Source organism: Molothrus ater, chromosome 4, assembly GCF_012460135.2.
Source record: "Molothrus ater isolate BHLD 08-10-18 breed brown headed cowbird chromosome 4, BPBGC_Mater_1.1, whole genome shotgun sequence".
NCBI classification, from domain to species: domain Eukaryota; kingdom Metazoa; phylum Chordata; class Aves; order Passeriformes; family Icteridae; genus Molothrus; species Molothrus ater.
Window position 1 is genome coordinate 24,334,028 of NC_050481.2, and position 21,455 is coordinate 24,355,482.

At 39.2% G+C, this 21,455-nt stretch overlaps 1 protein-coding gene across 4 annotated transcripts; it reads left to right on the top strand.

Annotated features, from left to right (window-relative positions):
- Positions 1-509: 509 nt before the first annotated feature.
- On the top strand, positions 510-21,404 carry INTS10 (integrator complex subunit 10). 4 transcript variants are annotated; one of them, XM_036381470.2, is made up of 18 exons: positions 510-647; positions 1,526-1,593; positions 2,280-2,383; positions 3,403-3,542; positions 4,036-4,117; positions 4,410-4,550; positions 4,954-5,125; positions 5,580-5,749; positions 9,342-9,475; positions 10,198-10,354; positions 10,985-11,067; positions 11,780-11,932; positions 12,987-13,095; positions 13,423-13,502; positions 13,956-14,118; positions 15,162-15,255; positions 19,100-19,177; positions 21,061-21,404. In XM_036381470.2, the coding sequence occupies exons 1-18, from the start codon at positions 519-521 to the stop codon at positions 21,215-21,217; spliced, it is 2,214 nt and encodes a 737-aa protein (XP_036237363.1). In that variant the 5' UTR covers positions 510-518; the 3' UTR covers positions 21,218-21,404. The 4 variants fall into 4 exon arrangements, with proteins under 4 accessions (XP_036237363.1, XP_036237364.1, XP_036237365.1 ...); XM_036381471.2 differs by having other exon boundaries at positions 10,201-10,354; XM_036381472.2 differs by lacking the exon at positions 19,100-19,177.
- Positions 21,405-21,455: the final 51 nt, after the last annotated feature.

The following is a 21,455-nucleotide window of genomic DNA, read 5'->3' on the forward strand; positions in this document are numbered from 1 at the left end:
AAGAGGCTAGTTGAAAGGAGCAAAGAAAATGACAAGGAAAGAAACAGAGAATTCCTGCTATGTAACATAAGGGGTTATGCTTGTAATCAAGCGTCCTAACATTAAAATCTAATTATAAGAAGCAAGACTCTGTTCCAAGCTGCTGAAAGGTGGATGCACATCTGTGGTGAAAGCTCCTGCTTTTCCTTCCCATTTGCCTGTGGTGTCTTTAGTAGTGGACTGTAAGAACTTTAGAGAAGCGCTAGCCCAGGCAGCAATGCCTTGGACTTCCCGAGCGGGCTTTGGCCTGCAGCAACACCAGCTTTAGGAGAGCAGCGCTCGCTGCCGCCCACATCAGTGTTTTGGCTCGCTCGGGGCCAGCAGACCGGCAATCGCGGGCCCGCTCCGCCACTCGGGCCAGCGACCGCGCTCCCCGGCGGTGCGCCAGGCTGGGGCGGAAGCAGCGCGGCTCGGGAAGCGCCGCGGCGCATGCGCGCCGCCCGGCGGCCGGGGCGGAGCCGGGCCGCGCCGGGTGCAAGATGTCGGCGCAGGGGGACTGTGAGTTCCTGGTGAAGCGGGCCCGGGAGCTGGTGCCGGGGGACCTGTGGGCGGCCAAGGCCTGGCTCATCACGGCGCGGAGCCTCTACCCCGCCGACTTCAACATCCAAGTGAGCGCCACCGCTGTCGCACCGCTCGGAATCGGGGCCCCGGGCCCTCCCCCGCGCGGCCTCGCTGCGGCCCTGCTTGATTGACAGGCAGCTCGGCCAATGGGAGCGGGAGGGGCGGGGCTGCTGGGTGCCGTGGTGACTTCGCGGTTAAAAAACAAAGAAAACCCTGTACTATTACTGCTACTACTGTTACTTAAAGTATCTCTCCTCATTATGGCTTTAGTGGAATCTTAATGGCTTTGTATTGTATTTGACTGGGTTCAAACCCTGGTCAAAGGACTCTCTGAATTCCAAGTTTTCAGTTTGTGTAAAAATTAAGCCGGTGTATTCGCCATGGAATGTTAAGGGTTGGTTTAAAGATCGTCTGATCCAACCCCACTTCCATGGGCAGCGCCACCTCCCACTAGACTAGGTTGCTCCAAGCTCCATCCAACCTGGGCTTGAACACTTTCAGCGATGGGGCACGCACGGCTTTTCCGGGCAGCCTGTTCCTGTGTCTCACCACTCTCACACTAGACAATTTCGTCATTATATATAATATAAAGTTCCCTTCTTTCAGTTTGTACCCATTACTACTTGTCCTAGCACTTCCCGATGAAGAGTCCTTCTCTGACTTCTCTGTTGGCCTCGTTTAGATACTAGAAGGTTGTAAGTGTTAATAATATTAAGTATATTGTCAAGAGATTTTTATGCCCAAATTAATGTGTGATTAAATAGTCTAATGCGCCTTCTAATTTCTCCAGCAAATGTTGCAGTCCTTTTATTTTCTATTATGCAGACTGTTGTGGTAAATCGAGGGCAGTTTTTTAGAGTGGAGGGACTGATGTGATTGATAAATATATTTGGGAAAGCTGATGTTGTGTTCTTGCATGCTGCAGTATGAGATGTACACTATTGAGAGGAATGCTGAGAGGACAGCGTCTGCAGGCAGGCTGCTCTACGACATGTAAGTAACCAGAGCTGGAACTCTGCTTTCATCCCAGGTGCTCCATTCATGGAATCAGTTTGGGAAAGACCTCTGAGATGATTGAGTCCAGACTATGACTAAACTACCACCTTGTCAACTAGACTATGGCAGCAGGTGCCACATCCAGTCTTTCCTTAAACACCTTGGAGAGGGTGACTCCACCACCTCCCTGGGCAGCCCAGTCCAATTCTAATTACCTTTTCTGTGAAGAAATTCCTCCTAATATCCAACCTAAACCTTCCCTGGCATCTTAAGACCATGTCCCCTTTTCCTGTCACTGGTTGCCTGGGAGAAAGACTGACCCCACCTGGCTACAGCCTCCTTTCAGGGACTTGCAGAGAGTGATAAGGACACTCTTGAGACTCCTTTTCTCCTGGCTAAACTACCCCAGCTCCCTCAGCCACTCCTCACAGAACTTGTGCTCCAGACCCTTCACCAGCTGCACTGCCCTTCTGTGGACAGATAAATGTCAGGATTTCCAAAAATGTAAATGTACAGTTTTTGAAAATCTGTGTGGATAAATTAAGCACAAAAGGTCTAATTAATTAAAAATAAACAAAGGAATGTTTTATTTTCTGTTTTGCCCAAACACATACTTTTATGGGAAAGCTTTGTCTTTGAGACAGATTTTGAGATCACTGTACATTCCTTAAACTTTGTTACAGGTTTGTGAATTTTCCAGACCAACCTGCTGTGTGGAGGGAGATCAGTGTTATTACATCAGCATTAAGGAATGACTCCCAGGACAAGCAGACACAGTTTTTAAGAGGTAAGGATTCTATCCTGAGGTAATCTAAAGATGAGCCCTCTGATTATTTATCTAGTTTGACAAGTAAATGTCAGTTTTTCTAACTTTGCCTGTGGACTGCAGGGTTTGTTCTTTTCCCCTCAGTTCATTCATACAGACTTCATTTGGTGTGTTAGGCTTCGGAAGACAAAGGGACATGACAAGCTGATTCCCATTGCTTTGTCTCTGATACAGGTAGGCTTACTCTGCCAGAACAAGAAGCACATAGAAGAGCAATTGAATAGAAATAAGTGGAATGGGACTTAAAAATCACCGTCCCACAGATTGCAGAGAGCAGTGTATGGTTGTAAAAATGGAGTGAATTCTTGTTGATGTAGGGAGGGTTATAAAAATGAATGGTGTCCAGAAGGGCTTGGCATTCACTGCTGGCAACCACAGGCAATTTTGAAAGCAGGATTCACACCTAAGAAACTATAATCTGCTGTTTGAATACGTGCTTCAGAAGCGCTAAGAATATTCCAGTTAAGAAAACTTTTGATTTTTCAAGGAGTGTATTTATTTTTTAGAGCAAATACATAAAACACATGGGAGAACATGTGAGTTTCTTTTTAGTGTCTCACTGGATGTTTAAATTGAAAAAACCCTACATTTTAGTAATGAAAGTATTAATTGTAGAAATAGAATGTAAGTAAAAAAATAAATAAACAGTTTTGAGAAAGCATCTTGAAATGTCAAATACTGAAGTATTGGGATTTAGAGTATTCCACTTACTAGTAGTCTTACCTGTTAATTCAAGTTCCTTGCACCCAAATAAACACTATTACAGATAAATATTTATTTGATCTTCTCTGAGAGAAACAGACTTTTTTTCAGGTATGTGTGTTAAAAGCAGAAAAAGCATAAGGAAATCTCTTTTTGTTCAGCAAAGCAGGATGATGTCAATTGACTTTTATGCTTTGTCGTATTTACAATTATTTGTCATATTGCCATCTTTACAATTCAGACACAACAAGTTAAATGTTTTCTTTTTTTTATTTAAGGATTATTTGAGACCCTTCCTGGTCGGGTGCAGTGTGAAATGCTCCTGAAGGCAACAGAGCAGTGCTTTAACACATTAGAAAGGGCAGAAATGCTCCTTCTCCTTCTGCGGCGTTTCCCAGAGACCGTGGTGCAACATGGGGTAAGAGAAGGGGAACTCACAGTAATTATTAAGGATATTGGCACTCAGTTTTTTGAGGTTCTGCTGAAATGTGTTTTCCTTAATGAGAGGGTGGGTCTTTTTATTTATGTTTGATTGTGACATATAGTTCAGACTCCTATATCTTGAGTTTACCACCAGGAAGGGATTGGGACAGGATACAAATGGAAGCAAATAAAACAATAGTTTGTTTTGTAAATGAAAGAATATCAGCCAGATATCACTTTCACCTGTCTGTGTATCTTTCTATTGAAACAGTTTCATGCACAGTTTTTCTCTTGGTCTGGTTTTGCTATCTTCTGACATTGCTTTTCACCTGCTATTATGTGTGAATAGTTAACTGTATATTTGGAGACTTGCACATGCTGTTGCCATAGAATTGTTACTGAATTACTGTTCAACCCCACTAAATTGCAGTTTAAAAAGTTTCTGAAACCACTGGTCCAGTGTTTGATTGTCTCCTCTGCTCACACAGGTAGGCCTTGGAGAAACATTATTAGATGCTGAAAGTATTGAAGACCAAGAATCTCCAGTGAATTGCTTTAGAAAATTATTTGGTAAGAAAATACTAATGTATTTGTTTTAAAATACAGCTTTTTAGTATGGCAATGTTCTGAGGTCAGTAAACTTTTTTCATGATACTATGATTAGAAAACTGCTTTAGTCAGAAGAGGCTCAGGCCATGTTAATCCAGGCTGGCCATATGGTACAAATTCTCCTGGAGCCATTCATGTGAGGTTTTTTCTGGTGTATGGTCATCCCATTGCTGACGGAGAAACCTTACCTAGGAGAAATAGAACAAAAAACTCCACAAACTTAAAGGATTTTTTCGTTTGTTTTCTATTTTAGTTTGTGATGTTCTTCCTCTGATAATTAACAACCCTGATGTACGACTTCCTGCCAGCTTGTTATATAAATATCTGAATAAAGCAGCAGAATTTTATATTAATTATGTAACTAGATCTACGCAGACAGAAAGTCAATATCAAGGTAAGAATATTTTTACAAAATCAAGCTTTCTTAGAATGTGTCTTAGTATCACTGAAATATCTAAATCTATAAATAAAAAATGCCTTGTTTTTATGTTAATGTATCCCACAGACAAGGATACCACTAATAGTAGTATTTAGTGTTTCTTAGTTCTTTGATTCCAAAATACTAAGATGGTGCTTCAGCTACTTAGTCATGCTGCTTATGATGCTTCAGCATATGAGAGCTGGGACAGAATGTCCAAGATGTCCTTATCTGGCCTGTCAGCTCTCTTGTACAAAGAGGCAGAAATGCCTGCTGCTCCCTCTTAGACTTCTGTGTAAAGAATGGTTACTCTGAAAGCTCCAATGTAATTTTTACATGTCTTCTTGAAAATGCATCAGTTTGTTTGATTTCTTCCTAGGTTCACAAGATTCCTCTGATATTATGTCTCCAAGCAAGCGCAGCTCTCAGAAATACGTAATAGATGGTCTCACAGAGAAATCATCCCAGATTACAGATCCTTGGGAGAGGCTGTTTAAAATACTGTCTGTGGTGGGAATGAGGTGTGAGTGGCAAATGGATAAGGGAAGAAGGTAAGAAAACTCTACTTTACTGGGTATTTCCCCTCATGGAGAATTTGGCTTTTTGATTCTTAATAAGAACAATTCTCATTGAAGAACAGTTTTAACACAAAAACATTTTTGGTAAGTTCACAGCAGCTTTTCTTTCAAGACTGTACAATGTAAAGCAGAAATGGGGCTCTAGAGAGCACTTTCAAATTAGTCTCTAAAATCAACTTTTGATGATGAAAGTCAAGCATAAGCACTATATTGCTGTAGGGTAAGCTTCCCTATGTGCCACAGTAAAGAGAAGCATGGTAAATGTTTTGTGAAATTCCACTAGCATGTATTCCCAGCCTCCACTGACTTGATGCTCGGGGATATCCTCAGCAGAAACATTGAGATTTTCATATTCAGTATGCATTATTTTCTTTAGTTGCAGAGTCTGTGTAACATCCTGAATTCTTGTTCTCTCTCTTCCCCTCAGGAGTTATGGTGACATTCTGCATCGAATGAAAGATCTCTGCAGATACATCAGTAACTTTGATAGTGAAGCCCACATTAAATACAAGAATCAAGTAGTGTATTCCACGATGTTGGTCTTCTTTAAAAATGCTTTTCAGTATGTCAGCAACATCCAGCCGTCACTCTTTCAAGGTTAGTTTCTAATGTTTCAACTTTTGTAATGAACCCTTCGTGGGTTCATTGCTAATGTCTTCAAGATACTTTCTCATTAGTCTTTTGAAACTGTCATCTCACAAAACAACATTTACATTTGTTATGACTTGTCATAATTCTCCCAAGTCATTAAGCTTGCCAACAGCAGTTCATAACAAGTGTGTCGTGGATCGGACCAAAGATCAGTCTAGCTTAGCATTGTGGTTTCAGCCTTGGCCAGTAGCAGTTGATTGTCTAGCAAGGAGAAAGGACAGACCAAATGTTATGGGAAACATCCCTAGGGTTGATTCCTACTCTTCCATGAGCATTGTGTTTGTTTCATTTCTCCTCTGATTTTGTTTCTTTGAAGCTGACATTTTCCTGCTTTTCTTCAGTCAAAATTAGGGAAAATAGTTTTGCACTGGAAACACACAAATTTGTAATTAAGTAAATAAAACTGAATAGGAAAAGATTTCCTGACATTCACAAGCTTCCAACTTGTCTTTCTTTATATAGCTTAAGCATAATCTTTGAGGTGTGTTTTGTACATTACTCCTAATCAGTAATTATAGGTAAATTAAATGTTTAATATATATGTGTTACTTGTGCATTTTCCTATCCACTCCATCTGCATTTCAGACATGCTAGATTGCTTGGATTGCATCTTTTGGGATTGATTGGACTTTTCAGGGGTGGCCCAGAAGCTGAGGAAAGTTTTTCTAAGCTCCATTTTGTTTTAGAACTTACTGAAATAAGCAGCAACACAAAGAGGAAATTTCAGCTCTTAATTATGTGATAGGAAATTCCTTGCAACAGTAACAATTGTCACTATAGGTAATTCATACTTATTAATACTACAATTATTGATTCATGTTAAAATTACAATTTTAATTCTGTGTGTTGTGATCATAAGTTTCATCACATTTTTCTGCATGGGGCAAATATCATTTGAGTAAGGAAGTAGGCAATACAAATGATGGGTTTTAAACAGCTGTACAGTGTGTTGGGGGATCAGCTGAACAATGTCAGTAGATAGCTAAGCTCAGAGGACAAATGACATGGCAACTGGTGTGCAAAGAGTCATTTTAACAAATACAGGAGCTAATTAACTAATGAATCGAGTTTTTGTTCTGTCCAGAAGAAAGAAGGATTATGGTGGGCAGGAAGATACTTCAGGTGTGCATGTAGTTTTAGCTGCTTGATTCCAAGGTAAAGAAGAAAGAAAGTAAAGAGCTAGGGAAAATGTTCATTTCCAAGTTGTACAATTGAGTATTTCAAAGCTCACATTTTCTGACTGAACCACCAGAAAAAGAATGCATACTGAAGTCACAGAATGCAGTTCCTTTTGTGCAACTTTTCTGGTACCCTCTGTCATTTTCTGATATCAGGAACATATTAACAAGACATCTTTTACTCATTTCTGCTTTAGCATTGAAGTCCAGTGGTATTCAGTGCCTTTCATATCTTTTCTATCATTAGAATTTTTTCTCCTTCTCTCTGGAGGGCTTACTGTAGAAATGTAGAATCCTACATATTTTGGAAGCATGGTCTTTGAGAAAAATGCTGTCTCCTCATCTGTGAGGATTAGATCTGTGATTCTCTTCTCATGTGCATGGATTTGCAAGAGGCTTCCTGAGGGAAAACTTTTCAATGCATTTTTCTTACATAATTTGTATCTGCTTTGCTGAAGACTTGAGAAATGAATGAGGCAATTTGCACCTCTCATAATTTGAGGCTGCCTCCAGTCTTGGCAGGAGTTAATATTTGGGCTGATGCTTTTGGGGGTTTGTTTATAACACTCTCTGCTAGAAAACAATTAAAAACTCTGTTAGCTTTGATTCTAGAGCTCAGACAGAAAAACACAATGCTGCTCTTTGTATGCCTGTGTAACTTTCAGTACTGTAAGAGAAGATCTGCAGCCCCAGTCAAGTGTGACAGTGGATTTTCTTTTGTTTTAGGACAGGAGGTTTTGGAATAAAGACTGCAGTGCACTTCTGGTACTGGGAGGAGTATACTTGTTTGGAAAGCAAAGCACTTAGCTGGCAATAATTTAAGTCAGTATGAGTATAAGAAAAACCCAATATTTTTCTTCTCAGGTGTTAAAACTAGGCAGCTGTTGAGGTTCTAATGGTGAAACTCCTCCAGCATCCCAGTTGTGGTACTTTGCATTCATAATGAATGAAACAGATTCATAATGAGAAACAGATATGAATATTCTGCATTATGTCTTGGCTCTATTTTCAGTTTTCACACATAAGATTCTGACATAGTGGAATACATGATGGTACAGGAGAGGTGATCACAGTGTGCTGTAGGTGCAATTTCAATGGTGGTATTTATTGACCTGGTTATTGTGGCTGTATTTATTGACCTGTATTTGCTAGGTAGACCAAATTGGTTGTTTCTTCTAAGAGGAGCTTCTGTTGTAGTGAACTCCTTCCACATCACTTTTGAGTAGATGGGAAAAGCTTAATAGAAGTTTTTTTATGTCAAGAGATAAAATGAATCATCTTCTAAACTCTCAAATTAGTTCTTTGCAGTTACAAATGAAACCTTAGCCTCATATCTTTCTGCAAATAGAAGAAATACACAAACTGAAAATACTTGTTTGCACTACTGTCTTACAGAGATTTCAGAAAGAGAAAACAGCTTAAAGGATTCCTCTTCCCTTTACATTTCTCTTTGACTGAGCTTTGCACATCTATATGCAGCTTGATTGTGCAGGAGAAAATGGTTTTGGAAGGAAAGCTGTCTCACTAGTGATCACATATCAATGTTGATTGAGATTAAGAAGTACTGTTGTTCCTATTTTATGTCTAGTGAAACTTAAAAACTGGGGTGTGAAATAATAGGTACCAGATCCTGCTGGATGTTTTGCGACAACAGTGAAAGTAGAAATTGTTTTCTGTGTTTCAGAATAAGGCTTTTCTATTTTTTGGGAGTGAAGATGAGCTCTGGCAGTCAACTAAAGGTTTAATTCTGTTTACTAAAATTGGTGGCGACAAAGCTGACACTGAGTGATCCTACTGGGGAAATCTTGTCATAAAATACACAAACTTCTTTGTGGGGTTGTTGTCTGTCAGCATATTGATTTGGTTTCTCATGAGAAATATTTTGAGAATATTGTTGTGCTTTGCCATATTTGTGGATGTTAACTTCAGAGCCATTTGTGCTTCAGAGTTCATCTGTTGAATAATTGTACTTATTTAAAGCAAATAATGCTTGATCAGAGGGCACCTGCTGCCTGAGTATATTTTGTGCCTGCTCCAGAAGAAAGGGATTCAGAAATACTCTGAAGCTCTCAATCAGACTCTGGTGATTGAGTCTGGTAAATGCATTCTGACCTTCACTGTATGGCTGCATTGAGGAAACCACAGCTTTACCAGAATAGTTTAAGCAATTTAAGTGACTTAATTTAGGATTGTTTTCTGTAGCATTATAGTCGTTACTTGTGAAGGAAAAAAAAATAAACCAGCTTGCTGTAGGCATAAGACCTTTCAGATCAGTTTAGGGCAATTGTGAATTAATTTGTTATTATTGTTATTATTATTAATTTATTTTTATTAAATTAATTTATTTATTTTAAATCCAGGTCCAAATGCTCCAAACCAAACTCCACTGGTGCTTCTCGAGGATGTACCCAACATCTATGGTGATACAGATATTGATCGTAACAAACACATACACAAGAAAAGGAAACTTGCTGAAGGAAGAGAAAAAACAATGGTAACTTTTGTAGACTTTTTAATTCATAACAAGAATGGCATTGCTACTGGAATTTAAACAACAGTGGTTTTGACATAGATGTAAAAGACATTTTTAGAACTACCATGAATTAGCTGTTTATGACCACAATTTTCAAACATTTTTTTCTAAAGCCAGCAAGAATGAAACAATTTCTGCAGCAATTGCTGTAGACACGTGTTCTGCTGTAAATGCTTTAACTTTTAAAGGAGTTCAGCAGGGGCACTTAAAAAAGTAGCTATAGCAGTCAGATACTCTACAGGTAAACTTCCAAAGTAATTGACTTTTCATGATTTAAATTGTCAATATATCTATTGCTTTAATGGTAGAAAATGACTATTTTATAGAATTTCTCTGCTATAAAGAGAATACAAGGATTTCCTTTGCATTATGCCACTGTAGGTTTAAATTGAGTCATAAAGTGTGAAGTGTGTATGTTCTTCAACAGATAATCTGGCTGAAGCTCAGTGGTGGTAAACAGAATAAATTTGTTTGGGATACTGCTCATCACACTATGCCACTGAGTTCTTGGTAGCAAAGCAGATGGATCTAACCTTAAAACAAGCTAAGTGAAAAATCACTTAAAGCCGCTTAAACTAGGACTGTGGCACCTCTATACATAATTGTTTTCTTGTGTTCAGTGGAACTCCTGAAGAAAGTATAAATTAAGAAGTTCATCTTTGTGTTTTATACTGACTTCTAAGCAGAGCTCAGATGATGAGGATCCTTCTGGGAAGGCAAGAAGTCGCCATATTACAGTAAATAAGGCTGATCTTGCAAACTCCATTGAAGTATTAGAGAGTTTCAAACTGGCAAGAGAGAGCTGGGAGCTGCTTTATTCTCTGGAATCACTTGACAAAGGTAAAGTAACTGCATTTAGACTTCATTGCTCTGCATAGAAATCACTTTTTTTATTGTTAAAATGGAATTCCTGCCATTATGAATCCTTAAAATCTAAATTGCTTTGTGTCCTGAGTACTTCTGATAGAAGTTCCAGTAAGGAGCTTTATCAGTCGTTGCATTTCTGAATATTTCGTTGCTGTATTGCATTTCATTCTTGATGCATCTTTGCTCATTCACCCCTACTTCTCTTGGAGCAGTTGGTCAGTAGTAGGGCTGATAATGCTCAGTGAGGATGTGCTGCTTTAGTTCATGATTAAGAACATGTGTTTTTACTGCATCTCCCTTTCTGATAATAACTGGTGTGATAAACTTGAAAAGAATTTCTCTCCTAAAAAGCAGGCAAACAGTACCACCTAGCTGCTTTTAGGTCTCTTGGACATGGTAAAGAGAAGCATAATCAAAGAATATCCTATATGTGACGGATTTCATCCTCTTACTGTTTTGGTTCCATTTTTTCCATTCTTAAATTCAGTTTATATACGTATATATATATATTTTTTTTTTTTTTTTTTTTTTCAATGTTTAACCCAAAGCTGTGAACCGTTTCATATTCTCTTTGGTTTTTTCTTCTCTAATCATGTAACACAGAGTTCACAAGAATTTGTTTGTCATGGAAGACAGAAACCTGGCTTTGGTTAAGAATCTTTCTTACAGACATGATCATCTACCAGGTAAAAAAAAAATGCTGTAAACTAGGAAAAACACCATCCTTGTGTTGCTCTTCCTTCTAGTAAAAGCAATTTACTTCTTTCTTGTAAATAGTAACTCTGATTAGCCAGTTTGACTGCTTATAGTGTCTCCTGATTTTATGCCTTAAAGTAAGACTCTTCTGGGGATGGAGCTACACTGTTTGCACCACAAGCTTGGTACCCTGCTTTGGATGGTCCTGTCCCAGTAGCTGTTGTTTGAGTCCAGCTAATTTTGGCATGTGGAAAAACATCTATGTTCTCCACAAAAATTAGGATGACTGTGCTCATTCCAATACCATCTACAGAAGAAAGCTTGTTCTTTATTTTTCTTTGTGAGTCTTTTATTTTTGCCTCTACTTGTGCCTGAATAAGAGCTATTTCAAACTTTATTAGTCTAAATAAAGTAATGATTAGTTCAAGAATATAATTATTTGATTCAGTTACACATATGACTTTGTAAACTGACTTTTTAAAGCAGAATTTTGTTTGCCTTCTGACTGCCTTGTAAATGATTGACCCACACACAGTCTTGTATGCAAGTCATCACTGGAGATTACTAGTTTTGATTAAAGTTTTGAAGGCCTGGACACAAACCATTTTGAAAGCTTTTTGTAAGATAATTTTTTCTCTGTGTTTCTACTTAATGTATAGAAAAGACCCTAACAGTTTTTTTTTTTAATATTCTTTTTCAAAGGGGCAGTACAAAAAAGCAATTAGCAGCCTACATCACTTGGCAGCTCTTCAGGGCTCTCATTCTCCCCAGCAAATTACAGGACAAGGATCTTTAGAAAACCAGAGAGCACTGATCCAGTTAGCATCGTGCCACTTTGCCCTTGGAGAATATCGGGTACGTACAGCATTCCAGCTGCTTTCAGCAGCATATCAAACATAAGCCAGGGTCTACTGAAAAATCCATGCTGTACTGGGAGAATTATACTTTGTGCCACATTAACTGACTGTCCATTAGCCACTCTTTATGTGTATAGTCTTTCTGATAGAGAAGATTTGGAGGGTTAGTTATGATTTTTCGTGGCTACGTGCATTTGAGTTGTCTGTAAATGTATCCTTAATTTGAATTCCTTAACTTTACTGAATTAGTTCCTTAAACTGAGGGGGAATTCTTTTAGGTACAGGCTTCATGGGACAGGAGAAAGAAAAAGTAAAGGAACTTCTGTGATCATCTTAAAAGAAAGTTAGTTATTAGCTGACGATATGAGAGACACCAGAACAATATTGTCTGGCCTGACCTCTGAACTTGCTCTACTTTTGCAATAGATGTTTTGTTTGCAATTTTTAATATTGCAGGAGTGTGTGATGGTCTGAGGTCAGTCAGAGTCAGCACTGACAATAAAGGCTCTGTCTCTAAGGATCTACCTCATCCTGGTACTGCTGGACAAGTGCTTTTGTCCCTTCCCCTTTAATACTTTTTCACTGGAAATGTGATCATATATTCCCACAGACTCCTTGCTAGGAAATAGCATGAAAAATTCATTGAATTTCCATCATGCTGTCAGATTGCCATTTTCCTTTCTATTTTTACCATGAACAAAATAAATTTTACAAAACTATTTTAATAATTCATTTAAAAACTTGATCCTTCAAAACAAAAGAATTTTTGATTGCAGTTTTATTGATCTTATCCTCCTGAAATGAAGAATGCCAATACAATTTTTTCACAATTAAAGTGATGTTATGTAGACTCTCAGAGGTTGTTTAGTGACAGCTGAATCTTTTTGCTTAGCCAGACTGTACTGTGTATTAAGTCAACTGAAGTTCTAGAAAAGAATTTTGGGATTGTTTTGTACTTTTGTGGTGTCTGAAATTTTTTATTGTTATTAACATATCTGAATATTTAAGAATTTGAATTTAAATTTAGCATTATCATGTCCCTTCTTTTACAGCAAACGTGTGAAAAAGTGCTTGACCTCATGTGCTGTATTTTACTTCCAATACAAGAAGGAGGTAAAGTACAAGAGGAGCAACCTAAAGTCAAGTCAAAATTCAGGAAAGGTATGGAGTTGCTATTACCCTAAACTCAATGTCAGCTGAATTTTTGTGTTATGAAAAGGGAGGAAGTTTTTTATTTTCTTTTGGTTTTGTATTGAGGTTTTCTTGCTTGTACCTTTTAAAGTATATCGCTGGCAAAGTCCTACCACAGGAAAAGAGAAGTGAAGAAGAAAAATTTAAATGTTTCACTTCACATTTTGAATCAGTCACAATTTACATTTAAAGCTTTCCTCCCTACCTGAGATGTGGTAATTTTGGATTTGTTTTGCTCCATTTAAATTTCTTCCAACCTACCTGTTGTGAGACCCCTAAAGAACTGTTCTGTTGCAGGGTCTGATTTGAAACTTTGGCCATGTACCAGTAGAGCTATCATGCCTTACTGCCTTCATCTGTTGTTAGCTTGTTTCAAGGTAAGATAGCTCCAAGGTAATTGGAGCTTTCTCGTCCTTAAGGCCTAGTTTATGTATCCTGAAACTGCATGGCCATATCCCAGGGCTGTGCCTCAATCCTTCTTACCTAAGTAGGTATGGGGAGTGTCTTCTTTTGGAGAGGGGAGTGGAGTTTTGATGGAGGAGGGTTTGTTTTCTCTTTTTTTCTCTATTTGTTTAATTTTTGAGCAGAGAAGATTGACGAGATCTCAAAATTTTTGTCACTGTTCAGACTTCTCTTATAGGTCAGTGGGAGAGGATTTGGTATTTTAGCTGGAAATTTCCAGCCTACTTCAGAAGTGTATTTCATTCTGCCTTAATATATACTTTTAAAGAACTTCTATATTTGCACAGATCTAGATGAGATAAATCCTATATGTTTTTGAAAGCAACATGTATTTCCTGATTGTCTGAATGTAATTTTTTTCCCTGAAGCTCAGAGCTTTCACAGACAGCAGAGATGATATGGCCCTGGGCCATGTAGTTGTTCTGCTCCAGCATGAGTGGCCAAGGGGTGAGAACTTGTTCCTGAAAGCCATCAACAAAATCTGCCAGCAAGGAAACTTCCAGTATGAGAATTTTTTCAACTATGTCACAAGTATCCTTTCTCTAACCAAGGATGTCTTTCACATCCTGCGCTGTAGTGTTGAAAAAGCTGTTAGTTTCCACAGCAGATCTTTCTCTGAAACATATTCTGTATTTATTTTCATTCCAAGAAAACCTCTTGTAGTAGGCTCAGTACACAATGGACTGTAAATATGTCTCCTGTGCCCTGGCACATGAGAGTATCCTTAAGTACACTGCCATGGCATTTCCACTCAGGAAAACAGCAGGAGCTCAGGCTGCTCACGCAAGTGACAGCAATCTCTTCATTAAGAAATACAGGGCATTATGTACAAGGCTGTTAACAAAAAAGACAAAGTGGTACCTGTGCTGCAGAGCTGAAATGATTTTGGCTCTTGTTTGTGAAGTGCTTTCTGTGGGTAACATGTGTGGGTTGAGTAAGATAATGAGCTATGTCAAAGATCATGCAAAGCATGTCTGATTTATCTATTCAGATATCTGACATAAATTTTGACCATCGTACACACAAATGGACAGTTTCATGTTTAACCTAAATAGACATCCAACCATGGGCCTCAGGAAGCAGGGGGGGTCTAACTCCTGTCTGTGACAACTAAATAAACTGTGGTGTCAAAGGAAAGGGAAAAAAACCCACACAAAACAAGCAGCTAAATAAGGGATCAAAGTAGAAAACTAAAAAGGGTGATAATGTGCCACTGTGGTGGCACTTTTTTCAGATGCTGCCTCAGTTTGCACTGCTTTCATAACCTGGAGTGCAGGAAAAGGAAGTGAAACCCAGGGAATTTTGAGATCAGCCTTCTTTACCTGTGACTACATAAGAAGAAATAAAGAAAAGAAACTAACGGATGTGATCTTCACTTTGAAAAGCCATTTCTCATCAGTTTGTGGAGGATTAGGAATACATGCTGTGATCTTCTCTATCACTTTTAATAATGAGGTACTTCAATAGCTTTTTAGTTTGACTCTCCTTTCAGCAATGTGGCTTCAGATGGGAGGCATAAGAAAGAATGTTCTCAATCGTCATTTCCCTACTCAAATCTTTAACGTTTTCTTCAGATATTGATATGTTGGAGGAATTTGCTTATTTAAGAACACAGGAAGGAGGGAAAATTCATCTGGAACTCCTGCCAAATCAAGCAATGTTGATCAAGTAAGGATAAAAAAGCATTTACTGTTTTCTTTGGCAAAAAAAAAAGGGAGTATGTTCTGGTTGTCTTTGCTTTCATGTTATCTTCTGGAAAGTTTGTCATGTCTTTGAGCTTAAATTTAATGAGTTCAAACAAGGCCGTGAGTTTCTTTTTCTGACTCCTGCTGATCTATGTATTTTTTTGGTGGGGGGGGGGTGGTTCTTCAGCTTTAATTCCTCCTTTTACAGGACTTTATTTCTGAGTGTGGCATTTGCTTTAGAGTGATTGCTATTAAAGTGATTACAGTTGTGCTCTTTCAAGTAGACACTTGCACTTTGCAGGAATTCTTCAAGTAATTAGTCATGAGTGCAAGGTGTTGTTACTAATTTTGCTGAAGAGTAATGCTGAGCAAGAAGCACTATTTTGCTTATTTTTGTAAACAAAATTTATGAAAGACCACTGAATGATGAAAACTTTGAGTAAAAATACAAATTCAATTACATTCCAGCTACACTCCAGTAATCTGTTAGAATTAGCAGGTCATCTTATTCTGCTTAGCTTATTACAAGATGCTGAAGTAAATTAATAATTTGGATTAACTTCCTAGGTGTTTTTACTTGTTCAGTCTTGACTCAAAACTATCTGCTGCAGGGTTTTAATGGCATAATGTTTGGAGTATCCTGGTTGTTTATGAGAACTTGTGGTATTTTGCTTCCTAAAAGGGGGACTGCTTAAAGTTTGTTGAAATTCCACTTAGGGTCAGTGTATTCTGGCTATTCACTAACCAGAAATAGGCTGAAGTTTTCAAAATGAGAGCCTAACATCAGACAATGGGATCCAAATTTTAACTAGTAAATAGATTTTTCAGAAATCTAGGTAACCAACACAAAAATGAGATACTAGGTGTAATTAAAGGAAAAGTAGAAATTCAAATGCTTAATTATGTGATGGAGAATTTTCTTTTTTAAGCTCCAGGTTTTCAAACTCTTCCCCTTGCCATATCTCACTGCTTGTAACCAGCTGTAAGAAAACAAGCTTCAGGGCATGCTGCACCTCATAGGCTGTTAAGTAATAAGCTGTGCCAGCAAGAGGGCTTAGCACTGAAGACTCCATCTGGTAACTTTACCTGCTGTCTCCATTTCATTGCAGTAGGTCAGCACTGTTTCTCTTGGCTCTGTTTGATTGGCGTGGCCACAGTCACTTTCTGTTCTGACCCCCTCGGTCAGGAAGGAGGCAGGAGAAGTGTTTCTAGCAGGACAGAATCTCTCTTTGACCTCCTTTTGATCTGTGATGTTTTCTCAATGACGAAAAGGCTTGTAGAAGAGAAGTCCATTTCTTTGTGCTCGCTGAGCCAGAACAGTTAAATATCCTGTCCAGCTGGAAAAGCTGTGTACGTTTCATGTGGCTGTGTAGGACTGGAAGCACTTCACCAGAGAGCCCATGGAAGGGATAGCTGAGGCCATAAGCCACTGATCAGAGATGATGTCTGCTCCCCTGGTACTGCAGATGTTTTTTTAGCTGGACTGGCTGTGAGGCCCAGGGCTGGTGTCCCCCACCAGTGTTGACCTGGTTAGCTCACAGCCTCCCCCAGCTGGGTTTTTGCTAAAGTGTGCCAGTGTAGCCCTGTTTCCTGGGACAATGGGTGGTAGGCTCAGTATCTGCAGACTGCTTACATCTTTCAAAACTATCACCAGTTCTGGTTGGATGAGCTGCTACACCATCCTCCCATAAAACAGCAGCTCAGATGCTGTTCATTCATGCTCAGAAAGACTCTGAGTTCAACACAACAGGCCAAAGATAAAGCAGTTGTTCCTTTGTCTGATCTTTTCCCAGCATAAATATAGTAATCCTGCATCTTAATGGACGGGAAATGTATTGCAGATATTATGTGTCTTTTATAAGGACTGCTTTTTGATGACTGACAGGGCATTTTCTCCCCAGGTGAATTCCTCATTCTTCTTCCAGTACTTTTTTCTAAGTACTTTATACTTCATAGGAAATTATATTTTTTTCTGAAGTCAGTAGAGCAAACTGCAGTGTACTTTTACAAAAGATGAAGTAAGCTCTTTGTAGTCTACAGACTTATAATTAGGTTCTGTAAAATATTTCCCTTTGCTTGCATCTACTGTGGGAATGAGAAGGTCCATGGTTTTGGTTTTAACTGGTGATACAGCCAGCTCATTCTGTTTGTGGTGTCAACAAGATTTGTTTTATGAGCTTTGAATCCAGCACCATTAAGTGCTTTTGAACTCCCTTCTAGAAAAGCCAAGTTTCACAGTTTATCTGATATTCATGTCAGTAAGGGCAGTGTTAGCTAGTGAGGCTAAAGAGGAAAAGAGCAATATTTGCTGCTTAATATCTTGCTCCTGTTTTTGATAAATCTTTCTCTAATTAATCTAATCATAGCCTACCTAATGGCATAAACTTGATCGGAAAGCTATGTCCTTCCTTTTACTCATATTCCCATCACATCTCTCTCTCCTTGGGGACTGTGGAAGTTGCTTTGAAGTGAAACAAAGTATATTGAAGTGTAATTTTTACTCTGTGCACTTGGGTATGCTTAGTTCTGACTGCAGATCTTGCAAACAGTAGTGAAGACACAATTGCACAGAATTCCTTTTGCAAACATCTGGCACTCTGGGACCAATAACATCTTGCTGGTCCTTTGTATTTTCTATTTCCCATGTCCGTTTTTGCAAGTACTGAACTTACTCATGCCAAGAACTCTTGAAAAATTACCTCATTTGGTGGAATAATTTTTGTGGCTATTTTATTTCGGGTCATTGTAGCTGTATTAGAGTGTTAAATGTCTCATCTTTATTTGACTTCTATAAGCTCTGTATCTATCAATAAACCAGAGATGCTAACCCAAATGCCCACCTGTGAGATCTGAAGGTAGGCACTTAACTCAGAATTACAGGAATCTAAGTGTGAGTTTTGCTTCTCTGCTCCCTTCATAGCATCTCTGGGGGTGAATGGTGCACTCACTTCTCAGGTACCTATTAAAATTTAGGTGATATAAGAGACTTAGATTAAGAAGCTAAACCACTCTCCTATATACCAAATTTCTCCTTTCTCTTCTCCTGAAGTGGGGTATTGCTCTAGACTGAACCTGTTAGGTTATTATCTTGTTCTAGATAGCACACAGAGATAAAAATGTAATTTCCTGGAGAAGACAAACAGTCTTTCAGCTGAGACAGCTTTTGGTGGTTAGTTCCTGTAGCCCTGGTCATAAATAGGAGGTTGCTTTGAGCGGGCATTTGTGCTCAGGCATTGTACCATGCTCTAAGAGCTGTTTTTATATGCAGTTAGAATTTGTAAAGGTGGAACAGTCCATCTGTGGGCTAATGAAAAGATACTTGGGCAACCTTTAACAAATACTGCCATGTGCTCAACCTGGCCGATATCTGCTGTGCATGCACCCGGCTTGGGCTCAGCAGCCAATCCCTTGGCTCCAAGCTGTGGGCTCTCCCAGTTTGCTGACATGCTCTTGCCAGTACTGAAGGGAAGCTGTGGTATCTGCAGTGCTCCTCTGATTAAATCTTTTCTGACTGACATGCTTCCTTGGAAGAGCTGTGACAGTTCATCGTAGTACAACCGTGCAGGTTTTGCACCTGCTGCTGTCCTTTCTCCTGGTGTAACTGTCCAAAAATATGTGTATATATTTAGACCACAGCTGTAGAACAGCCTTGCAATGAAATCTGGAGATATTTGCATGTTTGATGCTGTTAGAGTCCTGCACCCCTTTGGCTGCTCGGCGTGAGCTCACCCTAGTTTTCTGTTACTCCTTTTTTGGAGAGTTGTTTTGCACCAGAGGGGGAGTTGGTGTGTGGGTGTTTGAATGCTGCTATTTGCTGTTTTTTAAAGGACCTCTAGCCCTCCCATGGGGTTACTGCAGCAGGAATTCATACCTGTGCTACAGCCCAGCATACAGACTGCTGACAGGTACCAAGTGGAAAAACCCTGCTCATAGTGTGCTGTGTTTTGTCAACATGTTTTACTGCCCATGGTTTTCAGCAATTTGTTACTCAATATTTATCTTTTTTTTTTTTTATTTCTTCATTTGTGCCTACATTGCCTGGCAAACCATGTTGTTCTATAATAACGTTTATTTTTCTTTTTCCCATAAGTTGCCAGTATCTGTGTCCTTTCAATTTAGTAATGGCTATTGAATTTAAACAATAATGTAGAAATCCTCAAAAGTTTTATTGATGTTCCATCATATATTAGTGAGAGCATAACCCTTTATTTTCAAGATACTGGTTCCTGGATCCATTTGTAGCAACTTTTCTTCATTTAGGTTGTTCTGAATTCTGTTTTGTGTTTTCCAGCTGTAATATAACTCATCCTCTAAAGTGCTGCTGGCTTGCTCAGTAGCTGTAGGTTGCATATTCTCCTTTAGGCTGTAACTGACTGTAGCACTCAGCTGCCAGCAATGTTTAAGACAGTAAAGACTGAAAACAGGACTTATCCCATAGCCTCTGAATATACTGTAGTGTCTTCAGTTTAGGTTTGCTTCACTTAGCATAGCTCACCAAGGAATTGCCCAGTAGGCTTTGCCTTTTCCATGTGTTGCAAAGGTCTCTACTGTTTTGGCAGAGAAGTCTCTTCTCAAATGCTAGACTTACATGAAAGTTGTGTGGTATTGTTGGTAAGTCTGAGATGTTTCCCTTCCTTGTTCCCAGCATCTCTGGATGGGCACAGATGCCCTCACCCTTTATTTTTTATTTTCTTTCCGTCTTTCAGTGGGCTTGCTGGGTTCGGACCAGCTATTCCCTTCTTACCCGTGACTCAGGACTCATCTCAGCATTAGCATTATGCTTTTCTCTCTAAATTAATTGATGTTGGTTCCTTCAGTAGTGTTAAGGTTCTCATTTCAGGGCATGTCTTTTTCTCCCCTTCCCAAGTAGGGCTTGCAGGTAGATGTTACAAAGTCTTGATCTTACTTACCGAATTCTGGGCCTGTGCAAGTAAAGTGCTTTGGTGCTGCAGAACATTGTTTTAAGGACAAGATTTAGGTGTTGAGGCCAGCATGAGGACAATGAACTGTTCATAAAAATGGCCTTTAACAGAGCAATATCCCATAAGTTTCCCCAGCCAGCACTGCTTTAGCTTGCTCAGTAGCTGAACCTTTGTTCTGTTTGAAAATAAGTCCTGAACTTGTGTTCAGAATAAATGTAACCCCTTGCCTGGTGTCTAGTATCTTCATAAGAGCTGGCCTCTACTGATGCAGCCTGGCATGATTTGGGTTTTGTGAAGTGCTCACTGTGCCCTTCACTAGCCACAGCATTATCAGTGCCCACAGGGTTATAAAGCTCCTTCCTGCACTTTGATATTGATAGAAGATGCCCTCTGCTCTTTATGGTGGCACCTGTGCTCCAGAGAAAGCAAGTTCATCTTTTCACTCTTCTTTCAACCCCAACCATTTATGGAGGTGATTGCAGGGAAGAACTGGCCTAGGCAGCAAAGGTAGAGAGGGAAAAAAATTCCTTTCCCCAAGCAAGGAGAACTCTGTACTTGCTGGGTTAAGAGAATAGATTTTCCTGTTATCCAGAAGATAGACATTATTTCCCCCTTCAGCAGTCATAGTCAAAGCAGTGAGAACATAGATTTTTTTTTTTGCAGCTTCTAACTGTTGAAAGACTTGTAACCTACTAAACATGATTTTTAAAAAATAGCATAGCTCAGGCTCTTTGACTCTCATTAAATAAACTCAGCTATGGACCATAAATATATAGTAGGTGACACACAGTACCTTTTAAAAGCCTGTAGTTCACTAGATAACCATGATTTGATGTTGTCTGTTTCTCTTTCCGCCACGGCTTAAGGCACCACACAGTTACCCGGGGTATAACGAAAGGAGTGAAGGAGGATTTCCGCCTGGCCATGGAGCGCCAGGTCTCGCGCTGTGGGGAAAATCTCATGGTGGTCTTGCACAGGTTCTGCATTAATGAGAAAATACTGCTGCTGCAGACTCTTGCTTGAACGGACTGGATCCTGATGCAGTGTCTTTTATGGAGAGAGGGGAAGGCTCTTTGTATGAACAAGCAGCATAGCAGTGGAAAATCTCTTGTTCAGAGGGTCAAGAAGTCCCCTGTAAGTTACAGGTTCTGCACTGCTTGATTTCTTACGTGAGTAGATCAAACTTTATAAATAAAACATTGTTTAAGAAGTCTTTGTAATATCCTATTTGTTTTGGGGTTTTTTTCCATAGCATTATACT